This window comes from Protopterus annectens, chromosome 5.part1, assembly GCF_019279795.1.
Source record: "Protopterus annectens isolate FY-2018-M chromosome 5.part1, PAN1.0, whole genome shotgun sequence".
NCBI lineage: Eukaryota > Metazoa > Chordata > Ceratodontiformes > Protopteridae > Protopterus > Protopterus annectens.
In genome coordinates this window covers 408,739,069-408,764,068 of record NC_056736.1, presented here as the reverse complement: position 1 = coordinate 408,764,068, position 25,000 = coordinate 408,739,069, and the positions used below count along the sequence as shown (strand labels likewise).

The 25,000-nt window shown below is 38.8% G+C and overlaps 1 protein-coding gene across 3 annotated transcripts in view; it reads right to left on the bottom strand.

Annotated features, from left to right (window-relative positions):
* The window catches only part of PPEF1 (protein phosphatase with EF-hand domain 1), an 829,637-nt gene that overhangs the window by 386,017 nt on the left and 418,620 nt on the right, over positions 1-25,000 (bottom strand). For all 3 annotated transcript variants that reach the window (XM_044073062.1, XM_044073063.1, XM_044073064.1), the window contains 2 exons: positions 18,501-18,547; positions 4,025-4,191 (listed from right to left, as the gene is read on the bottom strand). In XM_044073062.1, coding sequence (XP_043928997.1) covers positions 4,025-4,191; positions 18,501-18,547 — 214 coding nt within the window. The remainder of the gene's footprint in view (positions 1-4,024; positions 4,192-18,500; positions 18,548-25,000) is intronic.

The following is a 25,000-nucleotide window of genomic DNA, read 5'->3' as shown; positions in this document are numbered from 1 at the left end:
CCACAGCCACGTCCATCCTTTTCGCAAAATCCACTACCATCTGACCTTCTGCATTCCTTTGTTTAACACCATACCTACCCATTACTTCCTCATCCCCTCTGTTCCCTTCACCAACATACCCATTGAAATCTGTTCCAATCGCCACTCTCTCACCCTTGGGTACAGTCATCACCACTTCATCCAATTTGCTCCAAATTTTTTCTTTTTCATCCATCACACACCCAACTTGTGGAGCATATGCACTAACAACATTCATCATTACACCATCAATTTCCAGCTTCATAAACAATACTCTATCCGACACTCTTTTCACCTCCAAAACACTCTTAGCATACTGTTCCTTCAGGATAACTCCTACGCCATTTCTCCTCCCATCCACACCATGATAAAACAATTTGAACCCACCTCCAATACACCTAGCCTTACTCCCCTTCCATCTGGTCTCTTGCACACACAATATACCAACCTTCCTTCTGTCCATCATATCAGCTAGCTCTCTCCCTATACCAGTCATACTGGCAACATTCAAAGTTCCGACCCTCACTACCACAGTCCTAGCCTTTCTATTCTCTTCCTGCCTTCGGCCATGCCTTCCACCTCTTCTTCTCCTTCGGCCAACATTAGCCTAATTTCTGCCAGCACCCTGTTGGTTAACAGTACTGGTGACGGTTGTTGTTTACCCGGGCCTCCACCAATCCGGTATGGAAATATTTACTGGTGTCCGCATGAAATTATTTGGCAAAGTTTTACGCCAGATGCCCTTCCTGATGCAACCCTCCCCATTTATCCTGGCTTGGGACTGGCACAAAGAAATGCACTGGCTTGTGCATCCCCAGTGGCTGGGTTAAAAGTAATGGCAAATGTAAAGTAAAATAAATAAATAAATATACTAACTCCAGGGTTGCACAAATGCAAAAACAGGGCAAAAACCCTTGAATTATGTGATGGTTGATATAATGAATCTTGACTTACATAATTCAACAAACTGTACCAGCGACAGAAAATTCCACCATTTCACCACACAATAAAATGTATGCAGAGCAGAGATAACTTGTATAGAGATGGAGAGATAGAGAGATACATATCTGTATGTATAGCTGCAGTAAACTCTGCCAACTTTGCCATTCATCATCTTTTTTGTCAAATGTAGTCATAGTCATTTGCAAAAAATATTGACTCTCGGTCGAGCAAATACCTGTTTAGTGTGTGTACTGTGTTAAATGCTGATAACCTTGATTTTCTTGTAATAGGTTTATAGGTAAGTACTAGACTATCTGCCCAAGGGCATTTATAAGCCTAGCCAGAATGTGTTGGCTTTCGCCACCCCCTTAGATTAGTTCCCTGTGCCTCTGTCCAGCAGAGCCATTAGTTCCCTGCGCCACTGTCCAAAATGCCAAAACTTTCAGAAGGAACCATGACAGATTTAATGTTTTTTGTGTGAGTTTGTGCTTGTTAAGGGAAGCCTCTTTTCTGTCCTTCTCATGTGTGTTAGCCTTAACCTTAATCCTGAAATGTCTACTGCCCTTAACCAAAGCTTTATACTCTACCTTACCACAACCCCTTTCTGTAGCAGAATGACTATTCCAATAAAGTATGTCTGAAGATACTAGGGCACTGTTATTTATTTATTTATTTATTTTATGTATTTATTTTTACGTTTTCTTCTCTTAAATAGAAATCATTTGGTTTTACTTTTGCAATCAGTGTAGTTTTGGACATTTTTTATAAATCTCTGTTAGCTTCAATGTGCGGATATCAATGTAATCTGCAATGACGTTTCTGCAAACAATTTTTTTTAACATATTCATAAATATATATCATGCACCTATACTTGCACAGACATGCACGCATGCGCACACACACATACACACACACACACACACACACACACACACACACATACACACACACACACATGCTCACACACACACACATACACACACACACACACACACGCACACACACATATGCAATATAGTGCGTGGAACACCCTGATTACTATTAAAAAACTAACTAAATTATATTCTGGTTCATCACTGCTATAGGTTGAGACCTGATATCAACAATGCTTATAGGACTGCTTAACAATTGGCAAGCACCCCTTGGCACTATTAACATTGCATTTGCAAAATCAGGCAGTGCTGACCAGTGAACAGCAGCAGCAGCAGGACATGAAATGGTTTAGTTTCAAATCCCATTTCTGCCTGCTGTCTGCTGGTACACAAAGAAGTTTGAGTTAAATCGCTTCCCTTACACAGGAATACATAAGATGTCAACCACTTCCCCCACTACTTTACTGACTTTCAAAGCCAGAACAACACATCACATTTTTTGTTGTTTGTTTGTTTTTTTCTTGTTTTTTTTTTTTTCATTTTTGTTTAATCTTACTTTGCTTAATTTGTAGTATATGGAGAAGGTAAATCTCCATGCCTTACAATTAATTATGAATGGGTAAGCAGATTGTAACTCTGTTTTATGTGTTCTCAACATGAATGCCAAGATTCACCTCCTGAGTTTCATTCTTGAGGTGAATTTCTTGGCATCCATGTGTCGAACACATAATAAAGGAGTTATGATCACCAACCTGGTCAAAATCCCCTATATAATATACATATGTATACAATATCAATATTGTGAAAAAACTGAAAAAATAAATATACTATATACTAGAAAACTGCTGTCACATTTGAGGAAGAATAGAAATATAGCACACAAGGTCTTACGCTATAGAACTGAATATGGTTCCAATCTGCTTGTATGGTGTGTGACTTTGAGCAAGTCAAATAACTAGACTTTTGGTTCGCTATTAAAAAAAGACACTCATAAGGAATCTTAACCGATTAACAGATAAAGGAACCGAATGAAAATGTCAGTGATAAAAGGTTATATGTAGCAGCAGTTCAGGTAGGGAAAAATAGGGTCTATATTAGATCACTGACCGCTTAAAAAAGCAAACGGTGATTAATCGACCCTATGTAAGCAAAAGCTTACAATTTCGAACTGTCAGAAAAGCGATTCTTTTCTTAGGGAAAAAAAATCACTGTTCCAAAACACATACACACAACAGAACACAAACACACGTAACAAACAGCAATCCACACACATACACCTAAAATCTTACAACTAACCCTACACTGAACTATATACACACCACTAACTATCCACTTACCTTAACCCAAACCCTAACCCTAAGGTCTGTCACTATCATACACTCACCTCACCCGCTCCCTAACCCTAACTCACCTAACCCGCCCTAACCCTCACGTCCACACAATCGCACACATACCTAACCCACACCCTAACCCGCCTTAACCCTCACATCCACACAATTGCACACTTACCTGAACCTGACCCGTAACTTTCCACGACAGCGCTGAAAATACCGAAGCAGCAGAAATGGACAACCAAATTATTTCCCTAGGAAGAAATTTGGTTATCTGTTGCTTTGATATTTTAAGCTTTCGCTGCATAGGGTTCGATATTAGAACATTCGAAGGTTTGAAACCTTGATGTTCTAATATAGACCCGAAAAATAGTCCATAGTATGCAAAACAATGACAGCTAATCTGTTTTTAAGCTTTCGCTGCATAGGGTTCGATATTAGAACATTCGAAGGTTTGAAACCTTGATGTTCTAATATAGACCCGAAAAATAGTCCATAGTATGCAAAACAATGACAGCTAATCTGTTTGTTTCCCTGTGATTGTGAGAATCACTCCTTATAAAATTTAACTTCCTGAAGAGATATGGATACTTGGTGAGAAATAAAACTGAACTGAAAGAAATTTATTAAAAATCTGAAATTTACATGAAGCTTGGTATGTGAGATATGTATAAAGTTAGAATTCAATGAATATTCATTATTTCTGATATCTGTATTTGTAACACAACCAATGTGCTTAAAAAGCTGTAAAATATAAACAACATTAGACAGGTTCTAAAGCTGCAGTTTGAGAATGGGTGAAGTAAAGCAGTCATGTGTAGACATTACTTAGAGATGCAAGTAACACAAGTAAACACATACCTTATGTTCATGATATGATCCTCATGGTTTCCTCTGTTTAAGTGCAAATCATTTGGGTAAGTTAGAAGAAATGCAAACAGAATAATGAGTATCTCTATGGAATGTGGTCCCCTGTCTACAAAATCACCATTAAAGAGGTAGGGCCTCTCAGCTGATGGAAGACCATTCTGTGAATGAAAATGTTTAGCAGTTATTAGAAAAAAATACATGGGGATAATAGTATATAAACAGTTTACCATGGTTTTGAACTCTTGAAGAATAAGTAAAGTCATGTTAGACATCAGCAAGAGCATTACCTTTATAAACCAGCACCATTAAGTCCATGCTCCTATCTTCTGATTCTTATTATTTACAGACTCTTCAGCTTCTGTGCTCCAGAATTCACAGAGTGTTGCAATATTCAAGTTGGAAAGCGTAGTGAATATTGTAATGATATGTGAAACTAGGATTTCCAAACGCAGCACCTTAAATGGTACAGAAAATTACCTCTACTTAATTCTTCTTTCCCCAGTACATAGCTTGGGGGTAATAATAGTAATAATAATTACATCCCCCATTTGAGCTATAGGGTTTCAGAATTCTTTGTTTTAAAAGTCAACTAGTCAGACTTCCATGTGTCCAGTTGAAGTAGTAAGCTCTAACGTGGCATCTTTACACGTGGACATAGGTATACTGGAGAGCAATATAACTTTCAGTGAACTCTGTATACTAACCATAGGATGTGTGAGCTCCTTGTAGGCTCAGGTAAGGGAAAATAACACCATCCACTCCTTAATTTAGATTTTCCTGACAGATCTGTTTGCCTTTATGTATAGTAAAAAGTATGTTTAGGTAGATTTGTACCTTAACATCAGAAAGTACCTGTAAAAAATAAAAAACATACAATAACCTTGATGCATAAGTGTGCGCACCCTTAAACTAATACTCTGTTGAAGCACCTTCTGTTTTAATTACAGCATTCAGTCTTCTTGGGTACACACCTGCCATCAATTAAAGAGACTCTGATTAACCCCAAATAAAGTTCAGCTGTCCTAGTATGATTTTCCTGACATTTACTCAGTTGCCTGTTACAGCAAAAGCCATGGTTCGCAGACAGCTTACAAAGCATCAAAGGGATCTAATTGTTGAAAGGTATCAGTCAGGACAGGGGCACAAAAATATTTCCACAGCATTGGATATACCGTGGAACACAGCGAAGGCAGTCATCAAAAAGTGGAGAAAATATGGGACAACAGTGACGTTGCAAAGAACTGTTCATCCCTCCAAAATTGATGAAAAGACAAGACGAAAACTGGTCAGGAAGGCTGCCAAGAGACATACAGCAACATTTTAGGAGCTACAGGAATTTCTGGCAAGTACTGGTTGTGTACTACATATGACAACAATCTCCCGTATTCTCCATATGTGTGGACTATGGGGTAGGGTTGCAAGACGGATGCCTTTTCTTACACAGAAAAAAATCCAGGCCCAGATAAAATTTGCAAAATAATAGATCAAGTCCCCCAAAAGCATGGGGGAAAAGTGTGTTATGGTCTGATGAGACCAATGTTGAACTTTTTGGTCACAATTCCAAAAGGTACATTTGGCACAAAAACAACACTTTGCATCACCAAAAGAACACCATCCCCACAGTGAAGCATGGTAGTGGCAGTATCATGCTTTGAGGTTACTTTTCTACAGCTGAAACTGGGACTTTAGTCAAGGTGGAGGGAATTATGAACAGTTCCAAATATCAGTCACTTTTGGCCCAAAACCTTCATGCATCTACTAGAAAGCTGAAGATGAAGAGGAATTTCACCTTTCAACATGACAATGACCCCAACCATACATCCAAATCAACAAAAGAATGGCTTCACCAGAAGAAGATTACAGTTTTGGAATGGCCCAGCCAGTGCCCAGACCTAAATCCAATAGAAAATCTGTGGGGTGACCTGAAGAGGTCTGTGCAAAAGAGATGCCTTTGCAATCTGACAGATTTGGAGTGCTTTTGCAAGGAAGAGTGGGCAAATATTGCCAAGTCAAGATGTGCCATGGTGATAGACTCCTACCTAAGAAAACTGAATGTTGTAATTAAATCCAAAGGTGCTTCATCAAAGTATTAGTTTAAGGGTGCGTACACTTATGCAACAAGCATATTGTACACTTTTTATTTTTTTATATTTTTCCCCTCACATATTTGTTTGTTTTTCAACTGAATTGTACAGGTTATAGGTCACATTAAAGGTGGGAAAAATTTTGAAACAATTTATTGTGGTCTAATCTTTTTATATCACAAAAACCTAGCATTTTAACAAGGGTGTGTACACTTTTTATATCCACTGTATTTACAAGACTTGCTCAAAGATTTAACAGAACTTACAACAAAATTTCAATAGCTGTAACTGGTAGCCTGAAAAACAGGGAGGACATGTATAAAGTAATGTATTTCAGATGTGATTCAAATAAACAGTAGACATAATAAATTATCCCAGCTAACCTCACACAAATGTACAATATTCTTGCAAAGACACCTTAACGACTATTTAACCTGAACAAATGGCAGCAGGCTCAGTCATTTTTATCCTCTGACAGTCCTTGTCAATATCAATTATAACCATCTTGTTAATGTATTCACCACAGATAATTTGATTGTGATAAAAATGGTGGCCACAATGATGTATTTGACATTGTTTTACACAAACAGTAGCAACAGTAACGTATTCCAACTTGCATCACATAAATGTACATTAGCCCTGCCAATCTAGAATAATGAATGCTTAACTTAATCAAATGATATCAGGGTCAGTCTGGCTCACTTTTATACAGAGACATCCACTGGACCGAGCAGTTGTACCTACTTTGTTGGCTGCATATACCTCAGTATCTGAATGCAAAGAAATGGCCACAGAAACCTACTTCAAACCCCTTATACACACACACACACACACACACACACACACACACACACATGCACACACACAAACACACATGCACACACACAAACACACATGCACACACACACAATTATAACCACTTTATTGACTGTGTACACCTCAGATGTCTGACTGTGATAAAATGAATTAATAAACATATAAATTAACTATTCTTTCTTTTCCATTCCCTCACTAAGTAACCCCTCTCAAAAAACTATGAACTTTCTCTTTACCATCTAATATATTCTATTCTATCTTCTCTTAAGCAATTGCTATGGTCTCTTACATATTTTAAAGAACTACATAAAGTGAATCAAACTGCAAATATATTTGAATGTTTTTATTTGTTAATTACTGTATTTTATACACTAATAGGCAATATAAAGTTCTACTCAGTCTAATGTTCATCCTCTATTTTTAAGTACTCTGCAATAAAAATGTTTGTGGAGCTTTTCTATCCTGGGTTTCTGACCCAGTGGACTTTCCCAGTCAACAAATGTCAATAAATAAATGTGTTTCAGCATTGCAATCCACCTGCATGCAGAGACACACATACACACACACACACACACACACACACACACACACACACACACACACACAAACACATAACAGAAGTACCAAGAAACTACATCCACTTTTTTGACTGTGTACACATTAAATGGCTGTTTATTATGAAATGAATGAATAAATGATAAATAATGGCTACAGTAATATATTTCTACTGTCTTCTGTTAAACGTGTACAGTGCAACCCATTGTAACCCTCCCGTATAAAACACACACACACACACACACACTTACACAAATAGGTGGGCCCACCAAAGATAAACACCTGTATGACTGTGCACACAGTCACAGTAGACATCTGACTGCAATCAGATGAATGAGTATGCAATTAATGAACACATTAATGTAATACAACTCATTGCTGTCAGACCCATTAAGTGCAACTTATTGCAACCCCACTACACATGCATATGCATACAGAGACACACACACACACGCACACACACATGCACACACGGGTCTACTTCTAAACACCGACACGCCGATTCCCCGACACAAAACTCACCGACGCCAAATAACCGAAAACACACAAACCCGACACAAACCCGACAACGCAAAACACCGAACACCAAATCACCGACACACGGAACGTAAACAACACGCGACACTACATACCATACACACTAGCCCTGACCCAAACCCTAACCCTAAGGTCCGACACTATCGCACACTTCACCTACCTGCACCCTAACCCTAACTCACTTACACACCCCTAGCCCAAGCTCCGACACTAACGTACACATCACCTACCTGCACCCTAACCCTAACTCACTTACACACCCCTAGCCCAAGCTCCGACACTAACGTACACATCACCTACCTGCACCCTAACCCTAACTCACACACCCCTAGCCCAAGCTCCGACACTAACGTACACATCACCTACCTGCACCCTAACCCTAACTCACTTACCTGACCACTCCTACCTCCGTCACTGTCGCACACTTACCGGGTCACGATCGCAGATTACCCTTGTCGGTCTTTCCACTGTCGGCGAATCACCCTGTCGGTATACGTACCTGTCGGTCATCTGGCGTCGGCGATTTCCACGTCGGGGAATCGGCGTTTCGGTCTTTTGAATGGGACCCGCACACACACACACACACACACACACACACACACGCACTCACGCACACACACACACACACACACACACACACACACACACACAGACACTTGAAATGCATACTGTCCGACAGTGGCTTGCAAATTACTATTAAAACACTTTCTTCCTATCTCACAGTCCCATCTACAAGTAATTCTTCTGTCATTACACTTTTGACTCAGACTGCTACTGGCACCAGTCACTTGATGCAGCCTAAGCCAGTCAATAAGGTTGTTTGCTGCTTCATCTAGCAACTGAAGTAGCCAGCTTAGCAAGGCTGACCCCATGTTCCAGAACAGCAGGAGGACCAGTAATAAGGCACAGTCACATTACTCAGTATGTGGATAGACATAAAGGCCAGGCTGTTTTCAAAATAGCCCAGCCAAGTCAGCAAATTTTTTTCTTTAAAGAAAGCATGCAGAGTTCAGAGTTCTTGAAATGGAAAGTTGACTATTTTTAAGAAAGAAATCCATAAAAAACAAATACAGAATACAAAAAGAAATATTTACATTAGGGAGTTTCTAGCTTAGCGGTCCAATACCACACAAAAGCTTTTCAATGAGTTTGTTTAGGGTGGGCAGAAAGGATAATAGTTCTAATGTTTCTGGCTTTAAGGTCTAACTTGTTTAAAATTAGTTTAATGGTGGTTAAACGGGTGATGAAGGGGAAGAAGTTGTTCTTTTCATCACATTATAAAGCAGGGCAGCAACTCTTCTGTACTAGTGGGTGCATTTGATGTGATATCATCAATATGTTTTTTTTCTATTTATTTGATTTTGATAGTTTTAAAAAAGAAGGATGGTGTAAGGCGTGAAAACTGATTAAGGATGTGAAATTCTTAAGGCTGTATTGTAGATAAGGAGACATAGATAATTTGTTGAGAAACTCTAATTGAGTGAGTTTGCCAAAGGTGGTAAGGATAGTATTTTGGTCTGGAAGATTTTTTTAAGGTGTATACAATAACATGGTCGATGATGCACCAAAACTGTCTTACTGATTTTTTTTTTTTTAATTTTCTGTGAATTGGAGGAAGTTTCTTTATGTTTTTTGTGACTTTTTGACATGGATTCAAAAGTGATAAGTTTATCCATATTTTATGATCTGAGAAGTTGTTTCCATTTTGCCAGGTTGTGTCCTTCATTTGTGTAAATACTTTAATTCTTGGTAAACCAATTGTTTTGATTGTTTTTTTTTTAAATCTGGTAATTTTAGAGAAATGTTTTTCCTGTAATTTCAATAACATGGATGTGAAGCTGATAGCCTGGATACCATGGCTGTTGGTGTGTAGGAGAACCTGCGGTTATGTGTTGATTAACTCTTGTTTAACCAGAGATGTGACAGAGTTTAGAGGTTTGTTGTGTAAGATCAGTTTGAATGCTAAGGGACAGTGGGCAGTCATGGAGGGAGGAAGCATGGATGTCTGTTATTTTGTGTAGTATGTTTGTGATGAGTAGATCAAGAAGGGATTTGTTTCTCTAGAATTACATATTAGTAGCATATTTGTTACAACTGCCATTTGTATAGTGAATTTTAAAAATTTGAGGCATGCTGGTGGAAATTTTTTTCCCTTCAGAAGTAGTTGTTAAGGGTATATCAAGTACTTAACAGAGTAGTACTATTGTAATAACGATGGACATCATGGTTAGCTATGGAAGAGAGAGAATAATTTAGAAGAACGTTTTTGGATGGGGAGTGTTGTAGAGAGAACTGGACTACTGTTGATCTAAAACAGAGAGGCAGAGAGGAAAGAATTATTGATATGTTTACAGTTATTGATCTTAAAGAGATGGTATGATATGATTGTCTATTAATTTGCTGTTCGTATGTTTTCTATTCCACCAGGTGAAATTATAGTGGCAAGCAACTGTGTACTGTATTATACAATGTACTGTTTACAAAGAAAAATACAGATGTATACAGTATTATATGCAGTAATGTTTATAAATATAAAAAAGATGGCTAATTATATTAGGTGTTTGTTAGAAACTTGAGGTAACTTGGAATACTGTTTTATAGGAAGGTTTGTAATTGAGTTGATGAAGGGGTGTGTGGAAGGAATGAGATGTTAAAAGAGTTTATATTAGTAAGCAGCGAGTGCTAGAGCTCTATTGTGTATGTTAGAGGTGGTACATTAAGGGTAACTGTGTGATGGGTTACTTTACTGAGTTTAACTTAGATTCATGTTTGGAGCAGTTATGTTTGCAGATAAGTTAGAGGTGTAATGACAATTGCAACAAATGTGTTTTTGTGTGCAGGAGGGTTACATGTATATATGTCAAATCCTGCATGAATGAACCTACATGAATATGTGTCAGTAAGCATTTCTCTGTCTGAGTGGTGGGAGTCACACTTGGGGGTTAGACTGGGAATCAAAATACTGTATCCTTCTGTGTGTGTGTGTGTGTGTGTGTGTGTGTGTGTGTGTGTGTGTGTGTGTGTGTGTGTTACATGTATGTATGTATGTCAAATCCTGCATGAATGAATCTACATGAATATGTGTCAGTAAGCATTTGTCTGTCTGAGTGGTCGGAGTCACACTTGGGGGCAAGACTGGGAATCAAAATAGTGGATCCTTGTGTGTGTTTGTGTGTGTGTGTGTGTGTGTGTGTGTGTGTGTGTGTGTGTGTGTGTGTGTGTGTGTGTGTGTGTGTGTGTGTGTGTGTGAGTGTGTATGTGGGAGGGTGTCTTTGCTAATGTGATAGAGGTGCCACCTGGCATGAACATTAGGTTTAATGGTGCTAATGTGGGATTCGCAGGCATGCTAAAGATATGATAATGAGGTCTTTCTCATTAAGGCCATACCTGTTTACAAATCAAATTTTCTTGTAGCCACACTAATTCCCAACCAGTCTTGGTCAATTACTGAGAGAAGTCAGTAACATAGCTAGAGCAGGGCAAGAAGAGAAACTGCCCTGGGTGCAAAATGTTGGGGGGAGGGGGGTAATCAGCCTATCCAAATCTCTCTTTAATGCAATATCTGCTGCTACAAGCCAGTATTACATTTGCAATTAAACCTGAGCACTGTAGCACTCCATGTCTGATCTAAACTACACCAACTGCTTGCTACATTTTAAAAGTAAAAAAAAAAGTATGGCTGGGTCAGGTTGGAGGGGGGCATGCCATGCATCTGTTCACCTGGTTGGAATGGATTTTTTTTTTTTGCTATTCAATGGAAGAGCTCTGGGAAGGCATTGATCTATCTGATATACAATGTAGCTATCAGCTTATTACAGTAAAGTGTTTGTAAATAGGCACCAACAATATCCCCAGCCTCAAGCTCAATGCCAAAAAGTGCATTGTCATCCCTTTTGTTAAAAACTCAGTACCCATGAACAACCACATAGGTGGTAGTCTACTTAACACCGAAAGTGTGATAAGAGACCTTGGGACACAGGTGGACAGTAGTGTCTCCTTTGATAATCACATCACCACAGTAGTCAGGAAATCCTTCTATGTGGCACACCTCATCACAAAAGGTTTCTCATCCAGGAAAAAAGAGGTCATTGTTCCCCTCTACTCATCACACATTAGACCCATTATAGAGTGCAATGCCCCTTTTGGTATGTACCTCACAAGACATCTATAACAACTGGAAAGGCCACAGAAATACCTCACAAAGAGGATTACTGGCCTCAAAGAGATGCCCTATGCAGACCGTCTCAAAAAACTGCAGCTTTACTCCATTGCATATCGCCTACTCAGAGGCGATCTCTGCCTAACACACAAAGCTATGTCACACCCAGAGCTTTTAGACATGCTCCACTTAAAGAAATCCCAATCCCTATGAGCTACACGCTCTAGGGACCTAAACCTCATCACCACAATAAACAGAACATGTTGGAGGGATAGATTCCTGTCCCAGAGACTTCCCATACTCTGGAACAAACTTCCTATCTATATCAAACAAAGCTCCTCATTAGCACTCTTCAAGAAAAATCTTGATGATTGGATGGGAGATAGGAAATTCACCCCGGGGATCACTTCTGTGGCTCTGCTCGACAGTGGCACAGGAAAATAATTTTCTTGGGTGGCGAAAGCCAGGGTACCTTTGGGTAGACTTATATAGGCCCTAGGGCCAATAGCCTAGTACCTACCTATGAACCTATGAACCTATGTAGGGTGCCGGTTCATGGTACTGGCACAGGTCCCTGGTTGAGCCAGCTATGCTTCTGAAGGGAGTGAACATTTTCCTGTCTCTTATGATTAGAGAACAGTGATATTTACAAAGCTTGGAACATATGAAATAAGACTGTGGACTAATGTAAGCCCAGATCTAACAACAAAATCAAACCACAATGGTGGAATCCTTACTTTAACAGGCTGTATAACAAAAGAAAAAAATGTCATGGCCAAAATCAGAAGGAACAACTGTCATAGAGAGAAGAGCTATCTGATTCACCTAAACAGCAAACCAAGAGGTCTAATAAAGTCCAACAAGGCCAGTTCTGAGATTAGGACACCTTCCCAGGCTAAGGAGAATCACAAGGCCTTCCTCAGCTATGTCAGGCACCTTAAAGGTAATACCCAACAGAGTGCAGAGCTGGTGGTAAATGGCACAAACTTCACTGACCGGGTGACATAGCAAATCTACTGACTGATAAAATTAGCTCTAACTACATTCCCCATTCTCCACACTACCCACTGTGAAATCTGTTCTAGCATACCTCCCAACTATCAGCAGGGAGCAATTCCTGGAGGTGCTCACTAAGGCCAAAAACAATCTTAAATAGGCCCCAACAATATCCCCAGTTGCCTCATAAATAGCCTAAAACAGGACCTAGCAGGAGCACTTGATGCACTCTTCAGCTGCAGCCTCCAAACTGCTTATGTGCCATGTGAATGGAGGACCACAAATATCACCCCATTTCATAATGATGGACCATCAGCTGAACCCAGGAACTAAAGATCCATCAGTTTAACAAGTCAAATTTGCAAATCCATGTAATGGATTATCATGGAAATGATCAACAAGGGCATTGGCGATCAACCGAAACTGGACCTATCCCTGTTTGGCTTTGTTAGGGGAAGGTCCTGCCTACTTAACCTGGTTCTTTGAAAGGGTTACCATGGCTATAGATGAATGGAAAATGCTGCATACCACCTACCTTGGCTTGGCCAAGGAGTTCAATGCCAGTACTCTACTCAAGTATTGTTGACAAGAAGTCAGGATTAGTGAGACCACCTCCACCAAGTGACCAGTCTTCAGTGGAGTACCCCAGGGCTCCATCTTGTACCTGCTCTTGTTTGGCATCTACTTTTTGTAAGTCAAGTCTAATGTCAAAGGCCTCTTGTTCACCAAATTGGGAGCTATCGTAGATTCCCCCCATGACACCAACATCCTATGACTGGTGCAAAAATCACAGATTAAAACTCATCGCAAAGAAATGCATTACAGTGCCCTTTGGAAAATTGTCCAAGCAAAGTAATTATTTCATCAATAAAATTCCTCAAAGAGTTGTCCCAATAGTTAGGGATCTGGGAATATATGTAGACAGTAATCTGGTATTCAATCAACATGTAGCCAAGATAGTAAGAAAATCATTTATTGCTGCCCATCTCATAAGCAATGGTATGGCATGCAGGTCCAAGGAAGTTATAGTACCACTCTACCCAGCCCTTATCAGACCATAAACTGAGTACAATGCCCCTTTGGCATGTACCTAACCAGGTACTTGCAACAGCTGGAATGCCCTCAAAGGTTCCTCACCAGAGGAATCCAGTGTATGAATACCCTGTTCTACACAGATTTTCTTAACCCCTTACCCCTGTACTCAGTCTCCTACAGGTTACTGAGATGTGATCTATGCATAACAAATAAGGCATCCTATGATCCAGCTATGATGGATTTCTTGCACATCTACAAGGTAAAGAGCACCAGGAACACTAACTCAAAGGATCTCAACTTTGCCTGTGACATAAACAGAACATGTGGAAGGGACATATATGTGTTTCAAAGGATTTCCATGCTATAAAATAGCAGAATTCATCCCCAACCCTATTCAAAAGAAAGCTGGACCTTAAGATGGAAAATTGGAAATTCATCCCTGGTCTGACCTCCATGTCCGTGATGAACAGACTTCAACAGTAAGTAAATTAATCCCCAAATATCACAACCCCCCCCCCCCTTAACCCTTATCTATGTCTTTACTAACATACCCGACCATAGAGACATTCAAGGAACTCCGGGATAAAACTGGTTTGGGTTGCATGGCTAGGCTTGTAAAGTCCCTGGTGGTCATTAGCCTAGTATAAACCTATGAACCTAGGAACCATAAGGTAGCTGCAGTCTTTAAGCAGATAAAACAAAAAAGCTCACCATATCTTTCTGTCAGTATTTTTACGTCATGTCATAGTCAAAGTAATGCAATTATTTCCCCATTGTTTTCCTCTGGAAAATTTACATTCTCTTGTTCCTCCATCTTCCCCTTCTTCTCCAACAGTTCATTTCTACAGTATATTTATGCAAATTAATATTTCTTAGAATATCAGGGGATACAAACTTCTAGATTTATACTTGTCCTTAGAATATTTACAGAAGGAATGCCTGAAAGGAATTGAGAGTTCAAATGATCAAAGTGTTATAATAGTTGCATGTTTCCCTACAATCATAAAGGCACTAAAACACTGCTTAGTTTTACAAAATCCAAAACTACTTGTGAAGATTGGGGAAGATGGGTGAAGGCTGCCAGCCTAGTCAAATAGAATTTGGTACATAACTGTCATTTGTAAATATGGATATAAACTACAAACTTTTTTCCTTAAATGAAAGAAAATACTAAAATGTTGAACTTCAAGATTGTTGCAAAATTGCCATCTGCTGTAAGCAAAACTAAGTCAAGCATTTCAAATCTTTCTTTTGAAGTTAAAATTATTTCAAATCTATCCTTTGATCCTTTTGATCTCCAGAGCTCGGAGTCATTTTGTCTGGACTAGCACATTCGTTCTATTGTTTTAACTAAGAGTTAAATTGCTAGATTTAAATATGCAAATGTATTTTATTGCTCTGTTCCTGGCTAGCTGCAAGATGACAAAAGGGAGATGTTAAAAATGTAAATGTAGTTAATGTGTAGCCTGGGAACACCAGAAAAGTGTAAAAAGATGATGTAATGTTTATCAGAACTGCAATAACAATTTAAACAGTGAGAACCAGAGATTATTAAGCATTTTTGTCTGACTATCCAACTCAGCACTGCCTTAATGCTCTATGTAAGTAAGTTACTTTAGAAGTATGTTTTCTTGTAGCAACAGATAAGAATTAGAAAAGATTAGACTAAGTGTTTTTCTGTTATGTCAGAACTGTACTACTGAATTATTTTAAGTTTCTGTGTGATCTATGAACTCTTGAATGGCACTGTGGTGTAGTAGTATTGTCTTGTGTTTAGTATTTATTATTAAATATTTTTGGTACTTACATATTATCGCAACCAGATTTTTATGGAGCCATAACTTTCACTGTTCTTGTGAAAAGAGTGTATACATAAACACAGCAGAAATGTTAACAAGAAGTTTGAAGTAGATAATTATAGAAATAATTAATTTAGGTCAATAATTTCATTTAAGTACAATGCATATAAGCAATGTAAATTGTTCTGTACTATTAAAAACATTGCTCTGGCATCACAGCCACTTTTCACATAGTATGAAATGGTAATGCATGCCACTGCTCACTGACTGCAATGCTCGGTGATTTACATGAGTGACGGCAATGCTTAGTGATTTGGGGAAAAAAAGCTTTTATGAGGGACAGCACAGGTAAAAACCATGCAGCATGGGGAACTTCCCTTTTCAATGATAGGATTTTACAGTGATACAAACAAGCCACAGCAGAAGAATAACTGCCTTAACGCACGATCATCACTCAACTTACAAACTATGAAGCCAAAAATAAGTAAACTTAAAAAAAAGTAAGTAAGCCTTATAGACCTAAAAGTCACAGACTAGTAACTTCAAGTACTGCTGCCTAAACAATATTAAACAATAGTAGTTAGGATTTTGAACACCTGTTTTCAGTATTACACAGACTCGTTTTGCGAGAACAATGACAGTTATGGCTTCGTAAAAATCTGGTTGCGATAATACGTAAGTACCATATTTTTTAAACCCTTTTCAACTGTGGCTGGTTTATGTAGAGATAATTTAAGCTCTAAAGTACATTGCATGCTTATAAGTGATCCTGCACTAAGCCCTTCCAATAAGCCTTGATTGCACAGTTACACTACTATTGGATAATAATATTGCACAGTAATAATTGGACACCCTTTTAAGGGCCTTTGGGTAGCTGATAACTATTAGCTGGTGGTGGCAGGAATTACTAGTCTGTGTATAGGGGCACAGCTGGAGAATCTGTGTCAGCCTTTCCCAGGAGTGTCTGTGAAGTTGTATAAATACTTATCTCAAAGTGTGTGTGTGTGTGTGTGTGTGTGTGTGTGTGTGTGTGTGTGTGTGTGTGTGTGTGTGTGTGTCAGCTACTTGGGCAGGAACACAAAGCACTGGTTGGACAGAGAGGGTACTGGAGGTTAGCTTGCCAGCTAGGCTGAGATCTGGACCCTATAGCTGTGCCAGTGGGGAGTCTTACTGGGGACCCGGAGAGCAAGGGAGCAACCAGCCCCAGACTGACTGTGATCTCTGTGTGCTCTTAAGGGAAATTTACTGTGTGTATTTGTTATCCTTTCTCCTATATCAGATGCCCTCTCTGGTGTTAGTGATGAGTACTGAGGCTTCTTAATTGCTGGGCCAGGGCACGAGCGTCACACTTGTATTCAACAGAATGAAAAGCACAAAACAGTAATCCCCCTCTGAAGGAGAAAACATTATCTGAGAACTCTACAAAATTGGATACAACTTTTATAAACCATAAAATAAAATGAATATACTTAAAATGCAAAATATTTATTAGGCAGCTTTGGGTTTGATGCATTTACTGCAAATAGATATGCTTTAAGGCTGTTAAGTACAGACATAATTACAGTCACAAGACAGAACAAACAATGTGATAGTAATACACTTATAACACCTGCCAGGGTTGGAAATTATGCATGGGGTCTGCAAACAGCTAATAAGTTTGCTTCCAGTGTAAAGTCCCAAGGATTCAAATCCATCAGTCAGGAGCAAATAAATCTAATATATTTTCCATATCTAATAGTTATTATAGCTGTTATACCATGTCAAAACATTTAACTTTATGGCAGGTATTAGTTTTTTTGTTTTTTTTTTGATGTTTATTAAAAATGCATAATCACATATGTTATAGTACTTACAGTGCTTGTATAATGCAAAACTCTGAACCTATGTCTGCACTAGTGTGATATCCACTTTCTACAGTAAACTATAAGCATTTTTGATAGTAGCAAAGCTGTCTTAATGCTGTAAATTTTACATAGGGCATGCTAGGACAGATTTGCCTAAGATCTTTGTGTATGTACAAAATCAACTGAAAGAAGACAAAAGGTCTAATGCTTACATAAACCCATGTGAATGGTTACTGACTCATGGTTCATAATGTCATATCTGTTGCCTCAAATAAACACAAGAAAACATAAACATTTTCAGAAGATATGGATGACACCAGCATGTAGGAAGAGGCTAAAGAGAATGGATACTGGAAGATATGTGGCCCTGTTGTGCAAATGACCCATTAGTTCAGAATTAATTTCTAGTGAAGCCATTGACTGGCTGCATAACTCTTGACATGGAATATCACATGCAGCCAGGATAAATAATATTAAATATATGACATTTTTTTAGCACTGTCATTTTCAGGTCATCTGCACAAAGACCTTTGCCAGAATAAAATGGCTTATTGCCCATAAGTTGTCTGTCACTGTTTAGAATTGAATTAGTACTTCTTGGTTTCTTATTCATTCACAAAGTCTAATCATTCAGAGAATTACCTTGTAGAATATGAGGAGAAGGTCGTCCAACTTCCCATGGAGGTCACCTAAGGGCAAGCAAGCAGCATGCTTCAGCAGTCAGTACAAACTGTAATGAAAAATGAAATAACAGGCTCCTGCTATCAAGTGAACCCAATCCACTAAAGTACATTTCTGAGGCAATCTACCTAAGCTATGATATCAAGCAGTAGCTTAAGTTTTCATTGTCATTTTTCATATATCAAATCCTGCATTTAAAATTGCATATAAGTAGTATATTATTCTTTCTTAATTATTGTTTCTTAGTCTCTTATGTTTTTTTTTCACAGCATAAATATTTCCAATTTAATATTTTTATAACTGCATGCATTAAAATATAGCAAGTTACAGCAGAGAAAGAAGACCATACATTCATTATGCCTTATTCTAAGAATGCCAGTCTGTAAAAGGACACCACCAGTTATTCATTCTTCACGTCTTTATGGCCACTACACTCAGCTAAAGTTAAAGGTCAAGGCCAACATAAATGTCCAACAACAATCAATTTATTCATTTAATGCATCCAATATCCTTCTGATGTGAAGAAGAGGTGTTCACTTTGTTTAAGCATTGAATTAATTAATTTTTTGGTGCAGATATTGGATTTTACTATTATTTCTCCTTAAATATTTTAGCTTATGTGTATGATCTGTCCATCATGTTCAGAGTGGCCTTCTGGCAAAGTTGGAGTTCTAACTTAACAGGGAAGGTTTACATGCATGCAAAATTCACAAATTGCTCATATCATGGCTAGCAACTACTGCTTTGAATCACATTAGTGTTGAGGAGAATATCTCAGTTGTTCAGGGTCACACAGTAGGCAAGTGAAAGCTAAGGGAATCAAACCCTGTACCATAGCAGCTACAGCTCACAGTCTTAACCCTCTGCACCAACTCACAGACAGGCAGGCTTAAGAGGTTCTGAAAAGTCATTGAATGTTATACTTTATTAGTGTTTGAACAGGAGCTTTCTGTCATTCTGAAAGACCATATAACATGGTGGGGAAGTGTGTGTCTGTGTGTGTTTGTGTGAGTGTGTGTGTGTGTGTGTGTGTGTGTGTGTGTGTGTGTGTGTGTGTGTGTGTGTGTGTGTGTGTGTGTGTGTGTCAGTGAGTGTGTGTGTGTGTGTGTGTGTGTGTGTGTGTGTGTGTGTGTGTGTGTGTGTGTGTGTGTGTGTGTGTGTGTGTGTGTGTGTCAGTGAGCGAGTGTGTGTGTGTGTGTGTGTGTGTGTGTGTGTGTGTGTGTGTGTGTGTGTGTGTGTGTGTGTGTGTGTGTGTGTGTGTGGAACATATACCCATGTGTGGTGGGATTGTCACAGTTCATTTCATTACATTATTCATTTGCTAGCCATAAGCCTCTCATGTTGCAGGCTGGGTCATAAGAGGTATCCTTTTTATAGGTGATTCCTGGCAGAAATAAGCAATGCTGTGGTTGATAATGCAGTCCTGAAATAACATGAAAAGAGAGTACAGTCAGCAAGTTTAACTCGACTATCAAATTAAACATATGTGTGTGTGTGTGTGTGTGTGTGTGTGTGTGTGTGTGTGTGTGTGTGTGTGTGTGTGTGTGTGTGTGTGTGTGTGTCAATGAGCGAGTGTGTGTGTGAGTGTGTGTGTGTGTGTGTGTGTGTGTGTGTGTGTGTGTGTGTGTGTGTGTGTGTGTGTATGTATGTATGTGTCTATATATTACATGTACAGATAGAGATATGAGTTTAGATATAGACAATGCACAGACCACATAAAGAGTAGAGATGATGTTTATGGAGATCTTCAAAATCTGGAGGGACTGAGGAAGAAGTGGGATAGGATGGTGATAGGAGACTTCATGTTTTTCTAGGAGTGATAGAAAAGATGTTTTGGATGAAAGAGACACATGTAAAGTGTCGGAAAATGGTGAGTCAGGGTAGAGACAAGTGCTAGGTAATAGATGCCTAAAGGCTGGTGCACATGAAGAAGGGCATGTTTAATTTTTCATGAAGAAAACAAGCATCTGATTATAATAGTTTTTTGGTAAATGTGGTTATGGGGAGACTACAATGCTAGAAAAAGGTGAGAGATATATTTCTGATCACTTGCATTTTTACTTGAAATGGGAAGGTAGAGAGGTTAAGAGAGGCTAGGGGGAAGTGAAAGAATTCTGCAAGGGTTCAGCATACAGTGGATATGGTTCAGTAATGTCTGTGTGAGATAGATGGAATGGAAAGGTAAAGACCACCCTAGCATGTGATAAGTTGAAGGTTGTCGAGAGGTAGGATGAGAAAAAAGTTAAAGCAACTCCAGAAACAAGAGATGGAGAGAAGGGGTAGATTAGAGAACTTACAGAGGATGCAGTTACATCAAAGAACAGAGAGAAACTGAGGTAAATGTTGGGGAGGTGGAAGTCTTAAATGCAAATTAAAAAGCAAATATGTAGCAATGTGACGGTAGATATGGTTAAGATTAATGCAGTTTGTGGACAAAGGATGATAGAGATGGAATGTGGCTGGCACTGAATATGAAAGATAAGAGGCATCTTGGAAGCGCCAAAGTAATTCGTAAAATGGATAGGTCAAGGGTATGCATGATGGGGGAGAGTTTGGAATGGTTTAGGGAATTTTGTCAGAGCCTACATTAGAAAAAGAAGGAAGACAGGGTGCAGCTATTAGATGAAAATTGGTGATGACTGATGCTGAGTGAGGTCCACAATGCTGGCTTAGATAAGGATGTCATGAAATAGAAAGTGCAAAATGTGATTAGGTAGTTTAAGGTGGTAGAAATGATGGATCTAGATGGTTTAACTTGGACTTCTAAACTAAAAGGCACTATAACAGAGAACATGGTTAATGCGTTTCTAGGGATAATGGAAGGGTGTGTGTGTTAAGCATGTCTATTAAAGATACAGAAGTTACTGTGTTCCAAAAGGCAAGAATGATTCACAGAATTCAGCAAACTATCAGCCATTGTCACTCCACAGCTAAAGATGCCAAAGTATTTACAAGAATCAGGCAATGAGGCTAAAGGAAGTACTAGTTTGTGGGTAAGGACGAGATAGGGCTTTAGTTACGTTAGTGGATAAGGATGAGGTAAGGCTTTAGTTATGTTAGTGGATAAGGATGACGTAGGGCTTTAGTTAAGTTAGTGGATAAGGATGACGTAGGGCTTTAGTTAAGTTAGTGGATAAGGATGAGGTAGGGCTTTAGTTAAGTTAGTGGATAAGGATGTGGTAGGGCTTTAGTTAAGTTAGTGGATAAGGATGACGTAGGGCTTTAGTTAAGTTAGTGGATAAGGATGACGTAGGGTTTTAGTTAACTTAGTGGATAAGGATGACGTAGGGCTTTAGTTAAGTTAGTGGATAAGGATGATATAGGGCTTTAGGTAAGTTAGTGGATAAGGATGACGTAGGGCTTTAGTTAAGTTAGTGGATAAGTATGACGTAGGGCTTTAGTTAAGTTAGTGGATAAGGATGACGTAGGGCTTTAGTTAAGTTAGTGGATAAGGATGAGGTAGGGCTTTAGTTAAGTTAGTGGATAAGGATGAGGTAGGGCTTTAGTTAAGTTAGTGGATGAGGATGAGGTAGGGCTTCAGTTAAGTTAGTGGATAAGGATGATGTAGGGCTTTAGTTAAGTTAGTGGATAAGGATGAGGTAGGGCATTAGGTAAGTTAGTGGATAAGGATGACGTAGGGCTTTAGTTAAGTTAGTGGATAAGGATGACGTAGGGCTTTAGTTAAGTTAGTGGATAAGGATGACGTAGGGCTTTAGGTAAGTTAGTGGATAAGGATGATGTAGGGCTTTAGTTAAGTTAGTGGATAAGGATGACGTAGGGCTTTAGTTAAGTTAGTGCATAAGGATGACGTAGGGTTTTAGTTAAGTTAGTGGATAAGGATGACATAGGGCTTTAGTTAAGTTAGTGGATAAGGATGACATAGGGCTTTAGTTAAGTTAGTGGATAAGGATGACGTAGGGCTTTAGTTAAGTTAGTAGATAAGGATGACATAGGGCTTTAGTTAAGTTAGTGGATAAGGATGATGTAGTGCTTTAGTTAAGTTAGTGGATAAGGATGAGGTAGGGCTTTAGGTACGTTAGTGGATAAGGATGACATAGGGCTTTAGTTAAGTTAGTGAATAAGGATGGGGTAGGGCTGTAGTTAAGTTAGTGGATATGGATGACATAGGGCTTTAGTTAAGTTAGTGGATAAGGATGACGTAGGGCTTTAGTTAAGTTTGTGGATAAGGATGAGGTAGGGCTTTAGTTAAGTTAGTGAATAAGGATGACATAGGGCTTTAGTTAAGTTAGTGGATAAGGATGAGGTAGGTCTTTAGGTAAGTTAGTTGGCAAGGATGAGGTAGGCCTTATTAACAAAAGGTCTTTGAAAGAGCATTAATGAGAATTAGTTTGAGAAAATGGGCAAAGAAAAAGTTCAAGTAGGTGTTACCAACTGATACTAAGAAGGCATTTGCTTCTGTGGATTTGGGATTTGTGTTCTGCATATTGGTGGGCAACAGTTTAGTACAGAGGTTGCTTAAAGAAGTTAAAATTCTGAATATTAATGTGGTTGCAGGTAACTGTTAATGGTCAGTTGACTGAAAGGAAGGCAAGCCAGAGTTACTTAGTGTCACCATTATTGTTTTGATAATTGTATCTTTACAATAATGGAAATAAAGAAGGCCTGTGATAAGAGTAACTTTCATTTATATGTGGGTGAAAGTCTGATGTTATTAATGTACACTGGGACATAGCTACAGGGACAACTGAGATGTTAAGGAAATTTGGTAGGGAATAAAGATGAAATTTCACATGAAGAAGTCAGCTGCTCTGTCAGATGGAAAGGCAGAAAATAGGGATGGTGTTGCCATACAGAAAGGGGCAAGTAAAGTATTTTAGGTGGAAAGCCTTTCTTACTGAGCAAGAGTTGATACAGGGTAACTTGAGGGAATCAGTGAGAGAAAAGCAGTGGTAGAGAAACAGAATGGAAGGGTAAGTCTGACAAGGGGAATGATAAGGACTTTATGGATGAGAATAGTACATCAGGGGGGTGTGCATGGTGAGACATTTGCCATTTTCCCTTAGAGAAAGATAGTTAAGATGGTGGCAGAACATTTCTGGTAGATAAGGTGGCAAGAATAAGGAAGGACAGATTTAGAGCAGGTAGTCAGGAAGAGGGTTGGGATATGCCAGTTTTTAAAGCTATATGATGACAGTAAATGTGGTGCATATAACAGAAGGAGTAATAAGCAAGACAGAGTTGGAGGGAAAGGTAGAAACAGAAGTAAGGAGAAGGGGAAAGCCATATATGCAAAGCATGGAGGAGGAAGAGAAGGGCACATCAGTAGTAATCAGAACTGAAGAGCAGTTTATGTGAAGACTTTATCATCAAGATTACGATACAGATGGGACTGGGAAGGGGAGTATAAGGAGGGGTAGATATCAGTGACAGCTGGGGCAAGTAGAAAGTGACTTAAGGTTAGAGACTTTCCCATGGAGCAAATGACAAGGAGCTCAAATCCTTTCAGGAGATGCAGACATACATCTTTACCTCTTAGTCCAGGAACTCTGGATAAAGCCTAAAGTAATAATGGGTGAAAGGCCCAAAAATAGGGACAGGTTTTAAATATTGCCCTTATAAACACAGAAAATTGATAGAGTCACATGATGTGTAGCATTTTCAAACTTATCTCTCTTCTGTTCCAGTAACTCAGTCTCTTGTCAATTCCTTGCATGGTCTACAATATATACATGAATAACAGCTGCTGCTCTTCCTTTATCCCCATAACCATCTCCTTCTCTAGGGTGCCTTCATATACTGATATTTTTCTTTTTGTTAGATTCTTATAGTCCTTCTATATTGCCCCCCCCCCAATTCTCATCATTCTTTAGACATTTGTGTTTACATTAATAACATGCTTTTCCTCTCTCTGTTTGTTTCTTTTTTCTGCACTTCTTTCTTCTATAATACTCATTCTCTTCATCGTTTCTTCATTAAAACATCATCACAGATCCTCCACCATTTTTATTATGATATTATTTATCACCCTATTTACCAATTTATTAAACTCTACTTTCCAATAAATAAACACATCCATTCCTATAGCATGCTCAAATATTATTTCAGGGATAATAAACAGACAGTGCTTTGGAAATGGTTGCCTGGCTCTTGTGGGTTTTGAACTCCAACCTCTGTTTCCTCCCCAACAGCATAAGTTGGGAATGTGTCAAAGGTCTTCCAACTTGAAGTGTAGTTAACTTTAATCTTAGCCTTGATTCCTTATTGTGAGAATTTGACAATAGTTCATCTGTAGATAGTTATTCCAACTCTAATACAACAGCTTACTGACAATTCCTGCTCAGTATATGGTACTGAATCTGAGGCAACCCTTAATATCATACATTTTACTTTTAATTAAACCTGCAGACATGTTACCACTGCCACCCCATTGCACTTATCTATCATTTGTGATGTACTTACAGTATGAAACTGAAAAGTTAAAAGATCACCAGTGGTTCTGG